Below are 20,862 nucleotides of genomic sequence, written 5' to 3'. Positions count from 1 at the left end.
CTTCGAACGATATATAATACGATTTATGTACAATCTCAACGATATTCACATATATATATTAATTTATTTTGCAATCATATCGCTTCGCGCTTCAACGTGACATAAAGCGTATGATAGAACCTAAAATAATAAAATAGTTGAAAATTTTAATCAAGCTAGCATACATAAAGGTACTTTTGTACATTTTACTGTTTCTGCTGAACGTAAAATATCTCCTTAAATATTTCAAATATTAATTTTATCACATTAATAAAATTTTATAATATAAATATGCAGAAGGAAGCAATAATTATCACGAAGTACAAACTCGTCCTAAAGCTAGCGGACGAGTCGGAGCTATGTTGATTCAAGATCTGACACTGCGAATTTCTATAGTGCTTGACATTTCCCTCGGAATCGCGTGCGAGCACGCAAAGTTCATATTTGGTGTTCGATTCGGTGAGATCGTGGATCCTGAAGGAACGGTCGCTATAAACGATGTCCTTCTCGATCATGGATTTGCTGCTGCCGGATTCTCGAACCACTACGTAAAAATCGCCGATGTCCTCGCGGGACGTCACATACCATGTCGCTTTCCAACTATTGTCTTCGTTATTGCTAAAGAGAATTACATAATTTATAATTTTGAAAAAGTTATTTGTCAGAAAATAATTTTAATTTTAATTTTAAATAATGAAATAAAATAATGAATTTAAATAGTGAAATTAAATAATGAATTTGATTAAAATAACGTACTATTCGATACTTCGATATTTCACATCGGGTGTAATATCGAGTTCAGGTTTCTCTTGAATGTCTCTCTCGTTGCAGCTCATAAGATCCTCGGTAATCTCCGAGATAGGCTTGTTCGCGAGATAATTTGGACTCTCGCACGTCACGTTCGACCATTCTGTCGGGAGCAGCGTTTGAGTCTTTAGCCATCTCTTTAACGGCCGCGCATGACAATCGCAGTGCATGGGATTCCCTAAACATAAAATATCTTTCTTAATAATAAAATAATAAAATAATGATAAAAAAATTTCATCATTATGATAATTCCTTTTATTAAATATAATATTAATTTTTTAATATTAATTTAATATTAATTTAATAATAATCCCTTAATATTAATTTCTAATTTTTAAATTTATTATTAATTAGTCAAATATATATAATTACAAGTGTCTCATTATACTTTGTCAAATTTAATTATTTAATCTTTTACCAAAATATCTGAGCATCGTGCCATTCTTGATAATCTTCATAAATCTCTCATCGAAAACGCCGATTTCGTTCTCTTCCAGATCGAGAATTTTTAAGTTTGGTAACGGTAAAATTTTATCGAGCGGCACGTAACTTAGATGATTGTTACTTAGATGTAAGTTGGTTAAATTTAACGACGGTAGAAAAACATCTTGATCGGAGATATCACTTATGTCGTTGTACGACAGATCCAAAGTCTCCAAAGCTGTTAAATTTCCGATTACATCTAAAACAGAGCAATTCTCTAGTAAACGACAAGCTTTGGCGAAAAATGTAAATGGGTAAAACATTACATTGCTGTCTGATTAATTGTCGAGATTATTAAAAGTGACAATTTATTACTCACATCTCCTAATCTCATTAATGTTGTTGTGAGAAAGATTCAAGTATTGAATCTTCTTGGCACCGGCGGTAAGGTCGAAGGTCACAACCGGCATTGTGTTGTAAGATAAGTCGACTTCCTTTAGCCTATAAGGGATCCAGGGATCGTTTGGCAAAGTTTTCCGAGTAATAAATGAAATCTTGTTGTGGCTAAGATTGAGTCTCTCCAGAGACAAACAGTCATCGAGCAGTCCATGCGTCTTGTTGTCCAGTTTCTCTAATCTATTGTGCGATAAATCGAGAGTCCTCAGAGACACGAGACCCTGAAATGCGCCGTTCGGTATGTGGCTGATATTATTGTTTGTCAGGTTCAGTGTCAACAGCTGCAATAAACCCTCGAACGCGCGGCTCGTTACATTATTTATCCTATTATTCGCCAAATTAAGTTCAAACACTATTGGCAAACGGCCGAAGGCAGCTTTCTCTAGCTTTGTCATATAATTATCCTGCAATATTTTCATCGATTAGAATTTGCAAAATTATTCGTACTGAAAAAAAATTAATTTTCTATGAAATTTCTTTCGTCTTACTTGTAGATAAAGATATTGCAAACTACTTAGACCGCTCAGCGCTTGCCAGGGCGGTTTCGTGATATTGTTAGCTTGCAGATTTAATATCCTCAAAGTCAGCAGATTTTCGAAGCTCTTTTCTTGCAGATTATCGCCTAATTGATTACGCGAAAGATCCAGCGAGAGTAACGCGTTCATAGTAGGCCATACATCGGTGCTTGGGATTTCTTCCAGTAAATTCTCCGAGAAGTCCAAGTGACTTAGAGAAATTGGCAGTTGGAAAATCTTTGTCAGACGATTGTTTCTCACCGTCAAACTCCTAAAATTTAATACACATTTATAATATGTACAGATATTTTTAAATCTTATCAACGTACGATGATGCACCTGCAACTAGCCAATCGAGTAAGACTCCCTCGCGAGACGTCGTTTAATTGATTATAACTCATATCAAGTTCCAAAAGCGTCGGCAATGGCCCGAAAGTCGACGGTTTTATCTTCTCCAGAGAATTATGCGACAGATTTAAAAATCGCAGACTGAAAAGCGTCTGAAATATGGCATTGTAAATCTCTGATAAATTGTTGTGGGAGATATCGATCGTGTGAAGCTCGTACAGCTTAGGAAAAGTCTGCCGTGGAACGGAATGTATTAGATTGTAAGAGACATTTAGTACTTTCAATCCCGTCATATTGTGTAATGGAATCTGCAAAAAAATACTTTTAACAAAGTTAAATATAATAAAGTTAGATATAATAAGCATGTCTCGATAGGAAAATCGTCCAATCGTTTGCTTTTAAAGAAATGCACTCACTTGATTGAGAGACGTAAATAAATTATAACTGAGTTGCAGCTCCATAGCGTATGACACGCTATCGAAAGCATATTTCGAAATATTCTCGAGTTTATTGTGGCTGAGATCTAGTGACGTAATATTCACGCAATTCTCGAAGGCACCTGGTTCAATCTTCGAAATTTCATTATGAGACAGATTTACTTTTGCCAAGTAAATATCTTTGAACGCTAATTTTTCCACGATCGTCACGAAATTCTCGGAAACATCTAGAAGCTAATAATAAGTATATTATTGAAAGGAAATGATGAAAACATGTACGAATATAATTTTTCGAGTATTAATGTACATATACCTCAGCAAACTGCAATTGATTGAACATTTGGAAATCAATCTTCTTGATGAAATTCCGAGAAAGATCGATGGTGCCGATCCTTGTAACAGAACCGAAGGTTCCACGACCCACGTCATTGATTTGATTGTCGCTCAGATACAATCGCCTGAGAAAACGCATGCCACGAAAAGTATTGGAATCCAATTTTCTGATTTTATTGTGACTCAGATTCAGCACTTTCAAGACGGAATTTCGGGCAAAGGTTCCTCTAAAACGAAAACACTCTTAGATATTTCATATCGTAAAAAAATCGCAATTATTGTTCTTTTTAAGCTTGTCAACCTCTTCAAGTCGGAGATAGCATTGTGCGACATGTTGCACCATCCCATCTTGACGAGATCTGCCAAGTGAGATGTGTCTAATTTGTCAATCAAATTGTGAGAGAGATCCAGAAATTCAGTATCTCTTAGACCTTTGAATTGATTCCTTTTAAGATCTTTTATTTTATTGTCGTGGAAATCGAGCGTTTTCAACTTTTTGAGCGGTGTCAGTGCTTCGGCGGGCAAAGAAGATAGCGTACCTGAAAAATATAATCTAGTCTGTCAAGAGTTATGATTAATTAAAAAATTTATATTTAATTAAACAAACATTTAACAACAATTAACAATCTCTATAAATACAAAAAATTTATATTAGATGCAAAGTGTATCTCTTTCTATTTGCAGCATCACATCAAAATTCAGAGCTTGCAAATTTATATCGCCTTCAAACTCTGCTAGGATTGATATAGAAAATTGTATTTTCTACCAATGATACTTTACGATGAAATCGTATTTACCGTTACTAATCTCCAATTTTTCCAATTTTGCAGCCGCCGCGCTTTCACTGAAACTATTTCCTGGCAAAGTAGACATCCGGTGGCCGGTGATGCTCAACAAGCTAAGATTGCCGAGAACTTGCAATGCTTCTCGTGGAAATTTCTCTAGGTTGCTGTTTATTATATGGAACTCCTGAAGAGTCCTATTTACACCGAGAAAGCTGTGCTCCTCGATCAATCTCAACGGCGTGTCGATAAACCTCAACACTCGTACATCCAACGGATACAGAGCGGGTCCGTAAAAACGTACTATGGAATCGCAAAAGTGGATTAATTAATTCTAATTATATTTTTCCATTTTCCACGATATGATAATCATGTTTTCTCCGCGCATGTTTTTCTTTCTTCAACATGAAATTAAATCTCACCTATGTTGCATTTATACAGAACCAGTTCTTCGATCGGCATGCCCTCATTCCCCAGATTTGTGAAGGCGAGGCTGAGACTAGCCAGATTGGTATTTTCACAATAAATGTATAAACCCCTATCGCTACCCCGAAGACAAGTGCAGGGGTAAACATAAATCGGATCCTTGGGACATGCGAATCTTGGCCCAGGTGGCACGTAGCCGCCTATTACGGACAAGGCCATACCCAGTAACAATAGCGGCGATAACATTTCACCTACACAAGAAATGTAAAGAAAATAAGATTTTACTAATTCTTTTATAATTATATTATGTAATTATAATTATAATAATGATATTGATGTATAGTGCAAATGTATACCAAAATTTTAAATTTTGTGGAAAAAGTGCAAGCTATGTATATATATCATATGAAAGCTACATTAGATTTTCTCTGTAGCATAAATTAAAATCAACAAGAAGTTACGTTGGGAACCTTTTGTTACATCTACACCATATTATTTCTTATATACATTGCTTATATAAGATTAATAATGATATCTTTCTCCCTATCTTATACAGAAGGTACAAGTAATATCTTTACATTTACTAGGACGAATATTTCGATTAGTCATACCATGATGCAATGCATATGTGAAAAGTGGGAAAGTTTTCGCTGTATGAATAACTTCCTTGGTTAATCGCATACGCAACAGACCGATAACAACCCATACAACTTAATAAAGATTTTCTTGAAAATCACAATTTTGTTTCTTCGCAAAATCCTTGGTAAGCCGACAAATCGTTAAATCGCTCTTTCAAAGTTCTTTACCCCGTGTTTGTTTTTTTCTTTTTAAGTAAAAGACGATTATATCGGTCGCTTAATTCATGATCTGATCTCACCGTCTATTATCCCACGCAAGCTAACGAGAACCCGCGATTTTCTCGATACGTGAGACACGGAGGTGACTAACCGCTAAGATCATCATGATAGCCCAAAAGTGTCCTTGAAGAAGAGTCTCCGTCCTTTTCAGCCGTCGACATCGCGACCTACGCACGGCGTAATCTACGCATCACGGGATAAGGTGACGCGAGAAATTGAGATCTCATGGACGACATGCTAGCTTTACCGATTCATTATTCAACCGTAATTAATTCATCCACGTATCGATGGCGATATCACGCGATCCCAATGAAGGAAAGCGGTATAGCTGCACGATCACGTTTTCGTTACGTCGCAAATTATAAACTACTGTAGCGACATTTAGCCTGTGCATCAAATGATTTTGTTTAATATGTTGCTTACTTTACATCAGAGAATTATGAAAGCGACATTTGTCCATCCGGAAATGTTAATGCAATTAGTCGAATTATTAGTTTTCACTGTATATTATTCACAACCCGAAGAAAACATCCGTGAAGCTACCCGTGTAACCGTGCATGAAATTTCGATAGAAAATCAACTATTACGTGCAACGGCGCTACGCTGCAGTTATTGCAAATTGATCGTTTTTCTTTCGAAACTTCTCGACGATTAGCAAATACAATCTCCGTATAATAACTGTCCTCCTTTCGAAGATCATCATCTGGCCTTTATGCTGATCGACAATGGGTGGATTTGGAAAGATCATTTAGCCATGAAGAAAAAATATAATCATCGTCATTTATTAATTAGATCTTGATGCAATTGTTATAGATCACTATTTCCAACTATTTACTTTGTTGAATTCGAATGAATTCATATTTCCTTCGCTAAGGAATATTTGATTTAATCTCAGTTTTATCACTTTAATTAAAAATTGCAGTAGCATAGAAAATTAGGAATTATCAACTTATACTTTCGATAGCCCAGTATCTGCTAATCGAGATCGTAACAAAGTTCTCGCAATTAACGGTAGCGTGCAATTAAAGTAATTGTGGGATCCACCGATCTGAGAAATGGAGAACTATGCCTTATTATAGCCCTAGTAATTCAGCGAGCAAGAAGGTAAAAAGAAAGGCACTATGATCTAGTTTAAGCAACATTTATGCAACGTTCGCGATATAATATACTGACGCTATATGTAGAAAACACAATAATATCTGCATTACATTTATAAGAGAAAGAGATTCACACAGATTGTTCTTATCTCAGAAAAGATATATCCTTTTTAATAAAAGTATGCTTACAGAATTATGCAAAGCTTTTATTAAGCTATTATCGCACAAATCTGCAAATTTAAGAGACAATGTAGTGGTACTCTCTATAAGCAAACTAATATTACTGAGAAAAACACATGCGCCTTTCACTTATTTCAATTGATCTCTTTCCCTCGTAAACCAAGGAACTAGTCGTTGAACCGAATCATGCTGATCTCTCGTGATTTCAAACTCGTAAGAAAACTTGGACCTAAGAAAAATAAGCGTCATTGACGTAAGGCACTGGTAACATTCGATATCAGTTATCTCATATACCTGAATCGCAACTCGAAAGGTTATTCCTAATTTATATCTGTCGATGCGAGAATATTTAGAAATTCGATGAAAAATTATTAATAATAAGAATAGATTTAAGAACGTGAGATAAACACGACTTCCGTTTCTTGAAAGCGGAAAGAACAACGGCAGAGAGAAAAAGAACTTGTGCCACGCTCTACTTTCTGAAAGTCTATCAATTAGAGCTATTGTGTTAGCGTAACGAAGGTAGTCAACTTACGTAAAAAATGCACGACTACCTTAAGAAGTACTATCGTATTATCACAATTAAATGCTATAAAATTAAATTTTATTATACGAGAAATCGAGAGACCGCACTTTTTCCATGCATCTTTTTGATGCAGCAGTTGTAGATTATTTTCGTTTTTTACCAGTCGTCCTTGTGAATACCGTGCTATCTGCAGTATTGTACATCTTTTTTTATAATATGGAATTTATTCCTAGTAATAAATTTTTATAAATTAGAAATAAATTAAAAAAGAAATCTTTAACGTAAAAATAAAAAAATTTGTAAAATTATGTTTGTAAAATATGTAAACAATATTACGAAATTCTAGTCTAAAAATTAAAATATTTTACATTAAATAATGAATATAATAAATAAAATATTTAACAATTTAATTTTATTTACTTGCATAAGAAAATAATTACAGTAAAATTATTATAGATAAATAAAATTTAAAAAATCGCGCAGAATTTGTTTTTTCAACTAAATATTGAAGCTATTTCAAATAATAGGGGAAGAAATATAACGTTTTGCGCATTAAAGTCACCGTCCGGTGAGAAGCGGAGAGCTGACGCACCTAAAAACACACGTGGACGCTCAACCGAAAAATGTCACGGAGTTAGCACAGCATTGTATTTAAAAATATAGCAAAGTTAATGAACCGCTTAATTGATCGTTTCTCATCAATAATAAAAAGTGAACAGTATATTTGATTACTTCAACGTTAATCGATAAATTGCGAAATTTTTAAGAAATAACATTTCAACATTTTTTAAACAATTTTAAGATAATGGGAACAAGTTTATTAATCGTCAAAAATATGTCACATTACCTTATTGTGCACTTTCCCCGAGAATCCTCAAAAATACAAAAATCTTGGTCTTGGTTTTTTTTTTAAATACACTGCTAATATCTTCAAGGTTACATGTTTGCCTGCGAGCGGTTTATCTTTTTTCTTCTACAATGTAAGGATGAAAAGAATGAGAGAAAGAGAAGAGCAGAAAGGAATACACACGAGTATTTTAGCCGCGTATCTTTAGGACATTCTGTATGTGGTTCCCGGGAGAAGCTGTCGTGAAAACTGAGCCGAGGCTCGGAGGCGAAGAGAAAGGCAGCCTGAGAAGTAAGGCCTCTTTCATTGGCAGTTGATACCTGCTGTCTTTTCGTGGACGTCCTATCTTTTGCTACTGACTTGCCGCAAGCGCGATCATATTTTGATAAAATACGACCGTATCTCGGAAGGTCATGGTTGATTAGCTGCATTTTAATCGGTCGTATAAATTTCCTATTAAAATAATAACTGTGAAAAATACACAAAATTCTATCATCTTTATAAATAATTGATCGTTTACCTTAAAAAATATTAATTTATATACGTTTACCTTAAAATATATTAATTTATATATTTCTAATTTTTATTTTCCTATAAACAGACGATGAAGATTATTGAACACAAAAAATTATTATAAATTTTGTGAATTATTTTGCGCTTTTAAATTGTTTTTCTCCTTTTCTTTGCCCATTTTCTTTAAATTATAAATTTAATAAATGAAAAAATTGTGTAATTTTGATGTATATTATATATGATACGATCCTGGCAAAATCTCATATAAAAAAAAGTTAATCATATCGAACGGTATGTGCTTAGGATTGGTTGGTGCTAGTGAAAGTATCTTTAGAGCCTGGTGATATCCAATTGAATCAAGCTATTCACAGCATGAAGCTGACATCTGTTGGTATATAGACAAATTTAAATAAACATTTTCAACCACAGAAAGTTTAAATAAAATAATAAATTTAACAAAATTTTTGTAAATGTTGTTTTCTTAATATTACAAAATTTCGACAAATTCTTTTTATTAAAAATGCATGTTCTTTATTTTCCTCCTTTCTTCTTTTTGGCCAATTTGTTCAAATATCTTTGATCTCTCCTTGAAATTATATTTCTTGAAAATTTCTTGAAAAGAATATTCTTTGAAAATATCCATCAACACAACAGGATATAGTAGTTAAGCATCGTTTAAACGATAATAAGAAAGAATGAGAAGTCTTTTAAGAAATTACACGGTTATTAAGGTCATTGAGCTCTTCGAGTTCTGCAGTTTCAAATAAAGAGCTCACAATGCAGTCGGTTATATTATCCATCGAGTCCGGTAACATCCAACTATAATTTCAACATTAAGCAAAACTTTGTATTATTTTAAAAATCGCGAGTTTTAAAAAATGAATTATTTTATATTCATGTTAAACTTATTATTAAGTGAGTCAAAATAAATTATATAAAATCGTATAATATTTGCTTAAATTTAAGAAGTTTCGTTTTGTATATTTTTCATTACAGGTGCAAATGTGACAAATCAATTCACTTTGGGTTATTTTGTAAGAATCTTCTTTTAATATTGTTCTGAAAATATTTGCAACGAATTTTATTGTTTTACAATCAAAAATTATGAATCGTATTGTGTATATAGGATAGAAATCATTTGGAAACTTACGAGGAGATATCGAGTGAACAGAACGATATTAATATCTTTGGCAATTTATCTTTTCGCTTTACCTGCGAGGGTATGCCGACTGGTTTTTATGCAGATGTGGATTATAACTGTAAGATATTTCACGTTTGCGAAAATTCCGGCGATGGATTTCCAGTGATTTGCGCTAACAATACAGTGTTTGATCAGAAACAACGGATTTGCACAGATGAAGAAAATATTGATTGCCAGCATGCTCATGAGTGGTATATGTTCTACTTAGAAAAATAACAAAAGAATATTGTACATTTCTCTATGATATAAATCATAAATAATAATTACAATATTAATTACTCATTATTACAGGTATTACTTGAATGAATTAATTTACTCAACAGAAATCGAATCAAAAACTGAAATCATAGAGGAAAATGAATCAAAAGTGGTTCAAGAAGACGCAATACCTTCCGTTTTGCCACTTATAATTGACTAAAGATATTCTTGTTTTGCAATGAGCTATATTCACATTGTTTTAGCGCTATACAAATCGATTTATTGCATGCCAGAAACGTTTTATGTATGTGTGATGACAAGCATTTAATTCTTTTTGCTTTATTTAACATAAAGATGCACAAGATAGTCAATTGCAACTATGCAATTCTACATAAAATTATTTGCAAAGCTTCTTTCTTGGTATCAATTACTAGTTGAATTTAAAAAAAGAATAAATATTTCTTTAAGATTCTAGAATAATATTTTACTTTGCTTTTGTATATTGATTCAATGTTCCAGTGATCGCGTGTACTCCCATAATCTTGACTCTGGTCTCCTTTGTGCTTTGTTTGTGTTCCGATACTCCTTTTGCTACATGCAACGCGTAGAACTGAAACTGGTAAAAAGAAAAATTAAAAAAAAGAAGATATGCACGAAGAAAACCTTCGATGTGGTAGTTCGAAGTAATCTCGAGTCTATTCCTGACCGTTTAAACCTGGCTTCTCAAGGTTGTTGAAAGTTGTAGCGCCAGTATTTTCGATATCGATGCAGATACATATGCAGAATTTTATTATATATATATTTATTTATATTATTTTAATTTATATATTTATTATTTTAATATATTTCTTAATCAGATTCTATAAAAATATTTACTACCTGTATTATAAATATCTACCTTTTTTTTTTTTTTAATAGTTTAAACAATTTATAAGAGCAACTGCAGAAACTATATCAATTACAATATAATTGTATTTTTTACAAAACTTTGCAAATTGTAATTCATATTGTAAAGATTCATATGATATATTAAGTCTAAAAGTGAAATGACTTATTAATTAATTAATAGTTATATGCATAATATGTGTGAGGAAAGGGACAATAGCAATTGTACAAAATAGTTACACTTCATTTATTTTCAATCAAATAGCATAAAGAGCATATTTCGTCAGTTTTAAAATCTATGCTAACAGTTCAATATCTATTCTGTAGTATAATCGCATGATTTTTAATGCCATACTTGTTATATGATCTTTAAGAAAGAAATGTCACCCTCCACCGTAAAACCCCATGATAATGAAATAAATACTTCCTGCGAAATGGCGTATATTTTTCCTATTTCACAATTCATTTGCGAGGGATGTTTCCACAATTATCTAGGAAAAAAATACCGTTTCTTCAGGTTTTAAATTATCTATATTCTAACTTTAGAGAATATATATTCTATTTTCGAAGCTTGTATCACTATGTAAGATTAACTTTATCGACAACTTATAAGACATATTAAACGCATAAAATGCGTACAAAATTTTATGTCTAACTTTGTCTGATTTTATTTTCAGGAAATAATAATGCAAATATTTTTTAACGCAAAGATTGCATTGAATTAAAACCATATAATTATCTCAAAACTATCTTGTGATATTAATGTGAAAGTTAAAGCTAATCCAATATAAAATTCGATTTGATTTAAACTGTGAGGAAACAACAGTGATATTAATAATACTCTTATAACGAGATACTTAGTACAAGATTTTAATATAGTTTACATAAAAATAGGATAAATGGATTTAATCAAGCGAATCAATACTATTTTCCATACTATTTTCCATGATGATAGGATCTATAATGGTGTGGCCAAGTAATACCCGGACCGGTCTTATCATTGTCGTAGACGTATTTAATCTTTTGATTTTCATCTCCAAATAAATTTTGGCGAAGCATACCGAACATAGCCGATGCAAGGGCCATATTACTAATCATTCCAGCTATAGAAGCGGCGGCTCTCGCATGAGCTAAAGCCGTTTGAATGAGGAAGCTTATTATAAAACCGATCCCAGGCATCATAGTGCTCATCTTCATCTTCAGCGCTCTTCCGAGATGTATCATGGCACTCGTAATTTTCCTGGACATAATGTCCTCTCGCAAACGTGGCAACTGAATTCTCAATTCCGTTTTCCTGTCGAGGAATGGCTCAGTGATCTTATTTTCGTTGTCTGAATTTTCGATTTTCTCCAACTTCCTTACAAGCTTATCCGAATACTTATTGATGAAAGATCTGAATTCCTTTGCGCGATGTTCTCTTTTGCGTTCTTCATGACTCTCTGTGGACTCCTTTTCGAGATCGTAAGCTACCTCTCCTTTTAAGGGTATTACTTTTAGTTCTTCTGCGTTTAATTCCGTCACATGGTCCTCATTATTTTTCTTTAAATTTTCCTCGGTGAAAATCTTTAATCTGTCTGCAAACTTTTTGTTCAAGCGGGTTCCAAAGAGTTCGCCAAAAGCATTATAAGCATCTTCCGCGTTGAGGAATTGAGCGACATTACCATCAGCAAAATCCGTCGCATTGGCCTTGATCTTATCCAGAAACATTGTGATTATCTGATCATCGTTTATAGACCGCTTAATGTCCGCGTACTCGTCGCTGTCTTTCAAAAATTGAAAGTCTGTTTCTTGCACATCGGCCAGGCTTCTCTCTCTCTTTTCCTTCTCCTTTTTAATCTTTTCATTGTCCGGTCGTTGATCCAGTACTTCCTCCATGATGTCGCTAATAATTGTCAGTATACTCGGTAAATTCTTGTTGTCTTTGATCTTTGTAGCTCTACCCTCGCGGAATCCACTGAAACTGATGCCCAGTTCGCCATTCCCGTAGCCTTTGATTGTCAGAAAACCTAGATTTGTCTGAAATTTATCCTCCATCGCTTTCTTATACCAGTCTAGAAGAATATTTTCCGTGGATTCTTTCCTCATTAACAGTTCCTTCTCGAAATTATTCGTGGACATGCCAAAGAAACGCTCTACTTCGGTTTCTGTCGATCTTCCAAGAAAGCCGAAACCAGGCACCGATGGCAAGGACGGTAAACCGATCAAAGATGGCACGGCATTGACAATCATGGGCCAAACAAAAATACCTACGCATCTGATGAAACTCAAGCTGAGTATGCACTGAGCTACCTGAGTCATAAAGCCTCGATTCGCGGTGTGCTCGTTAAAATCCTCTACCATTTTTAAGATCTCGTACTGATCGGCTGTCAGAGAATTCTTGATCGTAGAATTTAATGTATCCACGAAATATTCCTTCGGACTCTCGGGGGGTTTGTTTTTTAAAGCTTTCCTAAAATTCGAAATATTAACTAAAAGTTGAAGAAATTCAGATTCTGTGATATTCGGAAACGTATTATTTATCATCGTTTCCGAGATAGGTTCAATCTCTTCGTCGATCTCGTAGTAAGAATTTAATAATTGATCGGCATTTCTTTTTTTTCTTTCATGTTTCTTGAACGATAAATCCGCAGGAATAAATTTCGAATCTTTTTGTTGCCGAATATCGGATAATTGGATTTTCTCTTTAGAAATATCTATGAGAATGTCCGACGGTTGTCCAAGATATCCAGGAATGACTCCTTGTTCGCCTGAAAAATAAAAGAAAATTAAAAATTGATAAAAATTTAATACCGAGAAAAAAAGTCAGTCTATGTTTAACGGATAAGATTGATTCACCTACTGACGGAGTGTTTGCAGCTCTCGATATTCCACTTATCTGGTTTGTCTTCTTATCATTTGCAACTGTCGATTGAAGAATCGTCTGTTCCTGTGACTTTGGTTCCTGTGATGCATCCGATAAGATTGTAAACTGCGGGTAACTTAAACTGCCAAAGCTAGGAAGTCCTGGAACTTGAGGAACTTGACCTGGAATCCCACCTGGTAACATTGGTATTTGAGGGGGAAATTGAGGAAAACTAGGTAAGCTAGGTAAGCTAGGTAAGTTAGGTAAGTTAGGTAAGCTAGGACCTTCAAAAGGATTTCCTATTCCGGGAAAATTCGGAATTTGACTTGCACCCATGCCAGGAAGTTGACTTATGCCTGGAATCTGATTAATACCTTGACCCGATCCGGGAATTTGAAGCTGACCGAACAACTCTTCAAAGTTCGGTAAAAATTGTGAAAATTGTTTCAAGGTCGGCCAAGTAATTTGCTGAGTGCAAGTTATAAAGTTATTATTCCTTATACACTCCAGCATGTTAGTTATATATGTGGGACGAATCGAATCCGGTATCGCTTTCTCTGTTAATCTGACGATGTTCATTTCCCGAGTAGTCAAAAGATCGTTTATTATAGGATTATTAATGTCTAAATAAGAGCTTTCTAAACGAAACGTCGAATCTTTGTTCAATTCTTTTAATATACTTTCTATTTTATCTTCGATTGCGTCAACGCCAATCTTCGATGTATTTTCGTTAGACGTTGCTTTCTCCGAATAAGTATTTCGTAGCAAAATCGACGATGAATCGAGTTTCGATCTCGGCACGTTTTGACTTCCAAAGTCGGGGAAATTCGGCAGTCTTGGAAAGAATTGAGCGATAGTTGGCCAAGTTATGTCTCGCGTGCAATGGAGAAACGTGTTTTCTCGAACACAATTAACCATTCGCCCTACGAAAACTGATCTCACCGATTCTGGTAGTAGGCTTTCCGCGACGTGAACAATGTTAGCTTGCTGTTCTGTAAAGTAACTCTTCGTTTCCGGCAATCTCGATGTAATGGAATACAAAGTGCCCGGTGTGGAACTCTGCACGGCCTTGAGAATTTTCAGAATCACACCTTCCGGATGTTCCGAAAAAACGGGATAGAATCTGGTATCAGTGATAGTAACAGTAGCGTCTCCGTGTTGACCAACCTTAACATCGGTCTCCGAAAATGGTGATGAGTCAGTAAGATTCTGCGGTAAGACAGGCTTAACATTGCTCGCTTGAAGATGCGCTCCGAAATTCGGGAAGTTGGGCAGCCTAGGGAAATATTCCGATAAAGCAGGCCACAATACATTCCTTGAACAAGTCAAAAAATTATTCTTGCGAATACATTCTGTCATCCGATTAACGAAGACAGGACGAACTGCATCTGGTAACAAGCTTTCTGTTGTATTAACAATATTTAGCTGCCGATCGTTAAGCAAATCTGCTAATTGCAACGTACTAGTAAGCTTGGCATGGTGATCATCTCGTACATTTGGCGATGACAGCTGGATTGACCTGAGAATATTGAGTATCACTGACTCGGGATGTTCTGTAAATATCGGCACAAATCGAGTACCGGTCACGCTTATCACAGGACTGTTACTCTGCGGAAATTTCGTTCTAGAAATAATCTTCACGTTAGAATTCGCTTCGTTTTGCGATTTATCCCATTCCTGCTGGTTTTTTATATTCGAATGCAAAGCGTTCTTGTCCTTTAACGACGTTTGATCTTCTTGTTTCGGAGGTTGTTGCGAATCAGGAAATTCTGGGAAGTTAGAAACATAAAAAGCAACTGTAGGCCAAATTACGTCCCTTGTGCAGTTGATAAATTCATTGTTCTGAAGACAAGATAAAACTTGTGCAACGAGAGCAGCCCGTACTGAAGGTGGTACAATACTTTCCGCTAATTCTATTATGTTGATCTGTTTTTCGGTAATGATCGTTAAAATTACTATATTTCCGCTAATGATCACAGGCGAATTTTCCAGTGGCGTTCTCAAAGATTTACGTACTCCCGTTAAAATCTCCGTGACTTTGTTCTCTAATTCGCTGGATGCTTTAGAAGATGCTTCCTTTTGACGTAACAAGATTGTGGAAAGGCGACTAGGCGATCCTTCTGGAGTAGAATTACCAGATTCCGGTGATTGCTCGGTGGTTGTAGCTCCTCCGCTACCGAATCCTGGTAATAAAGATGTAAATAAAGAAGAATTAAATGTTGGCAGCTGAAATTCCGGCAGCTGAAAACCGAAGACACTGGGCAACTGCCAGTTATCGGGTATCCAACTGGAAATGTCTGGTAGAGTGGGATATAACTGTTTGATCGTTGGCCACGTAGAATATTTGATACATGTCATATAATTTAATTCCTGAATACATTTTACGGTTTTTTGAACAAATTCTGGTCGATATGGAATAGGAACAAGCTGTTCGGCCATCTGAATCGATAATAATTGTTCCGGAGAAAGTATAGCAACGTAATCAGCATTATGAATAATAGACGGAGGTGGTACCTTCGCATGCTCCTTCAAGGTATTTTGAAGAATATTGATAATTACCGCTTCCGGTTTTCGCATTCTCGTAGCGTCAGCATCTACGACTTCTGGAAGCTCGCCTGAGGTTTCCGCGAAACTTGGAAACGGAACGATGGGATATTGCGGGTACAATGCTATAGACGGATACCAACTCTGATAATCCGGGAAAGCCGGTAGAGCCGGATAATATTGCTTTACCATCGGCCAAGCGAAATACTTGACGCAGCTAAAATACTCGAATCTGCGCACGCATGAGAACATCCGGTCGGAGTACTCACGGCGCATTTCACTAGGTAGAAGTTTCTCGGCCATCTGAAGAATCTGAAGCTGACCGATAGTGAGAAGTCTTCTCAGCGTTTCATTTTTCGGATCGATAAAAGTCGGTGCTAGATCATAAGTGGCTTTCGATTCCAAGGCTCCGCTCAAGATACTGAAGACGACAGACTCCGGTGTTAACAATCTCGGGTGATGAACGCTGCTCTCCGATCTCGCAGACTTTGTTCTGTTACCCTGAAACAAGTCGATCAAGTTTATCTCAATCGGTAAATTGTTCAGAGACTGGCTGACTGATTCCGGAAGATTATCGAGTACGACAGGCCAGACAAAGATGCGCATACAATTTAAAACACTAAGACTGCGAATGCACTCTGCCATGTTCGCCACGAAGGACTGTCGCTGCTTTGTTTCTATCAACTGCTCGGCACATTTTATTATTTCTAATTGATTCTTGCTTAGTTCAGTTGCGTTCAAATTGGCAAGATACGTTTCATTCGATGCTGATTTCCGCGATAGTGCGATATTTTTCAAAGTTTCCAACAATTGGTTTTCCGTGAATTTCGGAATATCAGAAAACACCTCGGTTGCTTGAGCCCTTAAATATTGAAGAAACGTTCTATTCTTAATTTGTTCCTGAAACAACGTTGCTTGAACCTTCCATTTTTGAAGACGGTTAGGCACCTCTATTGATTGATCAAAATTCTCACTTTGACTCGATTTATCTTTCAATTCACTGCTGCGTTGATTGCGAATCTCTTCGTCTTTTTCAACGATATCAATCTCGATCAATTTTTCCGAAAGAAGACTTTCTTGGTCAACTTTTTCTGATTGTGTCGCATTATTATCAACAGATTCTAAAGCGTCGTCTCGTATGGATATCAATTTCTTTATCTGACCGTTCACGATTGATTCTTGCTCTTTACCAGGCGAATTGCCTTCTTCAGCATTCAAGTAAACAGTTGAACTCTTATACTTGGGCTTAGCCAAACCACTAGCTAAGTGTCTATCCTCTCTGTTTGGATCGAGATTTTGGACACCGATATTTTCATTATTTGGAGTCTCATCGGCGATATGCTTCTCTTGACTCCTTTTACTTTCGTTCGCATGGACAAGTTTCAAACTTCGCAGGTCATTATGTATTTCCTCGTTTGCGCCGTCAACGTTCTTGATTTGTGCTGAATTTAAATTATGTTTCGCTAAATTTTCGATTTGACCTGTCTCTTCTTTATTTAAATCTATTTTCTCTGTCTGTTCCAAACTCGCGACGTTTTCCAAATTCTTTCGAAGGTCGGGGGAAATCTCTGCATACTTTTTTCCTTTTTCATCTCTAAGCTTTATGTTCTCATTTTTCACGTCCGCGTGCGATTGCTCGACTAATTGCTTCTCATGTTCAATAGCGTCTTTTTGTGAATTCGGAACATTCGCGATGATGTCAAAAATCTTTCGTTGACTCGGTTCCTCAATATCATCGGACTCGATCTGGGCATCAAATCGTCGAATACCTTCGTCCTTTTGCACATTCTCCTCCTTATCCTGCAACACAAACTTACCAGGAAGACTCACATCATTCCTCCGTCGTTTTTTCGCCACGCTACCTTCATCACCAGCGGCTTCGACTTGAATCTTGTCAGGATCCTTGATGAGTATCTCTACCGCTGGATTTTTCCTTTCTTCCTCACTAACATCCTCGTCGTTAACGTATTCTTCTGTTTTTATCAAGCTCTTTCTTTGCGCTTGATTCGCGTTCTTTACGCCGTTAGGCTCGGGGTCACTCACCTCCACGAAAGGCTCCGAAATTTGACCGTGCACTTGATCCGCAATGATGTCGCTGTCATCATGAAGCACACTTCGCGCTCGTACGTCGTGAAGGATGCAAAGCAGAAGAAGAAGATAGAGAGTATAAGGCACGAGACGATGGATGCTCGTGGATGACCGTGGGCGTCGAGAGTTGAGTGCTCTCATGGTCGCGGCCGAGAGGCGAATGTCTCGGCCACTTCTGAGCCGGTCAGCCATACCACACGTATGGTGATACACATACCATCTCCTAAAGCACGGCACTGAGATCACCGGTTAACTCACAGACGAAGAAGCGAATCTGTGGATGAATAACAACCTGGCATTTCCATTTTTGCGATGCCCCTCTTCGGGGTTGCGGAGTAACGAGCTTCGCGCAGCGGACGAGTTCGCTGTCGCTGACCGGTTGTGTTTCCTGCGCGGAAATGGCAATGGAATGCATCGATCGCTCGATTTATTCAAACACGCGATTTCCGCAAATAATATGCGCAAATGAATGTGCATTATCGTATTTATGATATGAATTATCTATCTCATGAATCTGAGAAAGTTTATTTCAGATCGTTCGAGAGATAATTAAGTAGATTTAATAAATTTAATACAAATAATATATACATATAATAGGATACAAATAATATATACATATAATAGGAAGAACGATATTTATAAGAGAATGAGAAATGCGCATCGTATATATAGCTAGCTATCCAGCATGCGTATTTTTGTATGTGAAGCTCGACTTGTATACGCATCAACAAACATACAAATTTAGAATAAAAATCCAAATCAAATATTTTGCTGGTATTTGAATAAATCTCGCATTTTGTTTTATAATAATTAAAATAAAGAATCATATCAATTATAAATTATTATTTATCATTAACAGAAAATTAGGAAAGATAAAAAGTATTCTTGTTTTAGGTGTTTACTTTGAAATATACTTTTAATATTCTCTATATTGATAAATAAAAAATCTTTTTTATATTTTTCAAAATGGGATGTGAAGCTATAATTTGCATGCAAAAAATCAAATTAATTGACGATGTGCGAATATCTAACATAGTCTTTAAATAGATAAGAGAAAATCGAAGACGACAAGATGAATCTGTAAATTTGGGTGGTATCGCATAAATAAACTAAGTTTCAGATTTATGTTTAATATAGTTTCATTCGCCAGTTTCCAATGCTCACTTTGTAAAGGGTTGAATTTTTAGTCCTTGAAGGAATCGAGTCTGGAAGGAATGGCCAGGAAGAAGGGGCATCCTAGTGGAAGTGGCTGGAGAGCGGAGAGCAATGCATTTTTATCGGGAACTTTATTTTCCAAGATGGTCGGCGCGATGCTCCCTACTTTTTCCCTCTCTTCGTTCCTTCCAAGTACTGGATTCACTATACAAAGACGATGCAATAAACCTGTATTGCATTTCTTAACTTTACCGTCTGCTTGCTTACGGTGCGTCCACAACGTTCAAGGCGATTTTATTAATCCAACCATGATTGTTTTGTATAATTAGTTCTATTTTTATTAATAATTTTATGTCATGACATCTCTAATCTTGTTTTTAATTTCCAAAATTTATATTTCTGTGTTACAAAGAAGACACGAATACATTGCAATTTCTTTAGTAGTAATTTTGACTTTTTTCCGTTTTGCATATTATTTTTACTTACAAATAAGATATGCGGAAGTAACGTAACTAGTTGAAAGTAAAAAATAATTCTACTGATTTGATAATATTAAATGTATTGAGGTAATCTATGACGTCAATCATTGACCATGACCATGACCATGACCATTCTTTGAGCCACTTACTAACGTCAGACCGTTAATAAATTTTATCAAGCACAACGTTCTTCTCTCGTTATGAGGTTATAGTGAGCAATTTTTAAATTCAAAATCATCCCTGTCATTCCCGTGCATTATTAAGGTAAGCCACTTATTTCTACACACACACACACACACACACAGTTATAGTAACAATAAATTCTACAGTTACAATAATATAGCACATATGAATGAATATTAATATCGCGCTTATAGAAATTTACCTTGCAATATTTGAAAGAATAAAAAATACTTAAATAAAGTTAAAAAAATATAATTAAAAATAATATTAAAAAATATATCTGCTCATTGTTCGCGATAATGGATTGTAAAATATTTTTACAATAATGTGTGTGAAAAAAGTTACAAAAGTATGGCGAATTTCATCGGAAAATTGTGAAGCAATGCATTGCTACTAAAAACATGCTCTTGGCATTCCTACATACTCTTGTAATCATTCCTTTTCTAGGTGATAGTCGCACGTGATCGGTCATTGCACGATAATCGTGACACTGATGAAATGAAAGTCTGAAGAAATAAAAGAGAACAAATTATTCCCAAAATTTCTTCTTCTTCAAGATATAATATTGCTCAGATAAAAATAATATATTTTGGAGAAATGAGAATTAATAATTCTAAGTAATATTTTACATCAACAACTAATTATCATAGATTTTTGAATATTCCTGAATACTCCTGAAATTGCAGATCGGCGAGCATTATTGTAAAACGTAGTTTTATTATAAAAAAATAGACGATATTAAGAGAATGCCTCCTGACATT

The 20,862-nt window shown here is 35.4% G+C and overlaps 3 protein-coding genes across 6 annotated transcripts; 1 reads left to right on the top strand and 2 right to left on the bottom strand.

The window, feature by feature from the left end:
• On the bottom strand, positions 1–8,346 carry Conv (insulin like growth factor binding protein acid labile subunit convoluted). Of its 4 annotated transcripts, none has more exons than XM_083091111.1 (12): positions 8,014–8,346; positions 4,503–4,757; positions 4,096–4,383; positions 3,600–3,837; positions 3,279–3,525; positions 2,945–3,199; positions 2,520–2,836; positions 2,154–2,451; positions 1,589–2,069; positions 1,205–1,468; positions 736–964; positions 1–597 (listed from the first exon to the last, which is right to left on the bottom strand). In XM_083091111.1, exons 2-12 carry the CDS (start codon positions 4,750–4,752, stop codon positions 258–260), a joined length of 3,207 nt encoding a protein of 1,068 aa, XP_082947237.1. In that variant the 5' UTR covers positions 4,753–4,757; positions 8,014–8,346; the 3' UTR covers positions 1–257. The 4 variants fall into 4 exon arrangements, with proteins under 4 accessions (XP_082947237.1, XP_082947238.1, XP_082947239.1 ...); XM_083091112.1 differs by having other exon boundaries at positions 8,197–8,346; XM_083091113.1 differs by lacking the exon at positions 8,014–8,346 and adding an exon at positions 6,650–6,686.
• Positions 8,274–10,230, top strand: LOC145966775 (uncharacterized). Its single transcript, XM_083091114.1, has 5 exons — positions 8,274–8,304; positions 8,830–8,917; positions 9,523–9,560; positions 9,653–9,918; positions 10,019–10,230. Exons 2-5 carry the CDS (start codon positions 8,899–8,901, stop codon positions 10,143–10,145), a joined length of 450 nt encoding a protein of 149 aa, XP_082947240.1. The 5' UTR covers positions 8,274–8,304; positions 8,830–8,898; the 3' UTR covers positions 10,146–10,230.
• Positions 10,231–11,042: 812 nt separating this feature from the next.
• On the bottom strand, positions 11,043–18,491 carry LOC145966401 (uncharacterized). The gene is made up of 2 exons (XM_083090453.1): positions 13,646–18,491; positions 11,043–13,557 (listed from the first exon to the last, which is right to left on the bottom strand). Exons 1-2 carry the CDS (start codon positions 18,474–18,476, stop codon positions 11,747–11,749), a joined length of 6,642 nt encoding a protein of 2,213 aa, XP_082946579.1. The 5' UTR covers positions 18,477–18,491; the 3' UTR covers positions 11,043–11,746.
• Positions 18,492–20,862: the final 2,371 nt, after the last annotated feature.

This window comes from Camponotus vicinus, unplaced genomic scaffold, assembly GCF_025532165.1.
Source record: "Camponotus vicinus isolate PSW18456_S1 unplaced genomic scaffold, iyCamVici1.0 SCAF_2, whole genome shotgun sequence".
Taxonomy (NCBI): Eukaryota; Metazoa; Arthropoda; class Insecta; order Hymenoptera; family Formicidae; genus Camponotus; species Camponotus vicinus.
Note: the sequence above shows the minus strand (reverse complement) of the source record. Positions and strands in the feature narration are given on the sequence as shown.

Coding starts and splice junctions, on each gene's coding strand:
- Conv (XM_083091110.1), bottom strand. CDS start 5,187: ATGCGATTAACCAAGGAAGTTATTCATACAGCGAAAACTTTCCCACTT. Junction 4,758..5,117: donor CACATATGCATTGCATCATG/GTATGACTAATC, acceptor TTTCTTGTGTAG/GTGAAATGTTATCGCCGCTA. Junction 965..1,204: donor CACGATGCTCAGATATTTTG/GTAAAAGATTAA, acceptor TTTTATGTTTAG/GGAATCCCATGCACTGCGAT.
- LOC145966775 (XM_083091114.1), top strand. Junction 9,561..9,652: donor AATTCACTTTGGGTTATTTT/GTAAGAATCTTC, acceptor TTGTGTATATAG/GATAGAAATCATTTGGAAAC. Junction 9,919..10,018: donor TGCCAGCATGCTCATGAGTG/GTATATGTTCTA, acceptor TCATTATTACAG/GTATTACTTGAATGAATTAA.
- LOC145966401 (XM_083090453.1), bottom strand. CDS start 18,476: ATGGCTGACCGGCTCAGAAGTGGCCGAGACATTCGCCTCTCGGCCGCG. Junction 13,558..13,645: donor TGCAAACACTCCGTCAGTAG/GTGAATCAATCT, acceptor TTTATTTTTCAG/GCGAACAAGGAGTCATTCCT.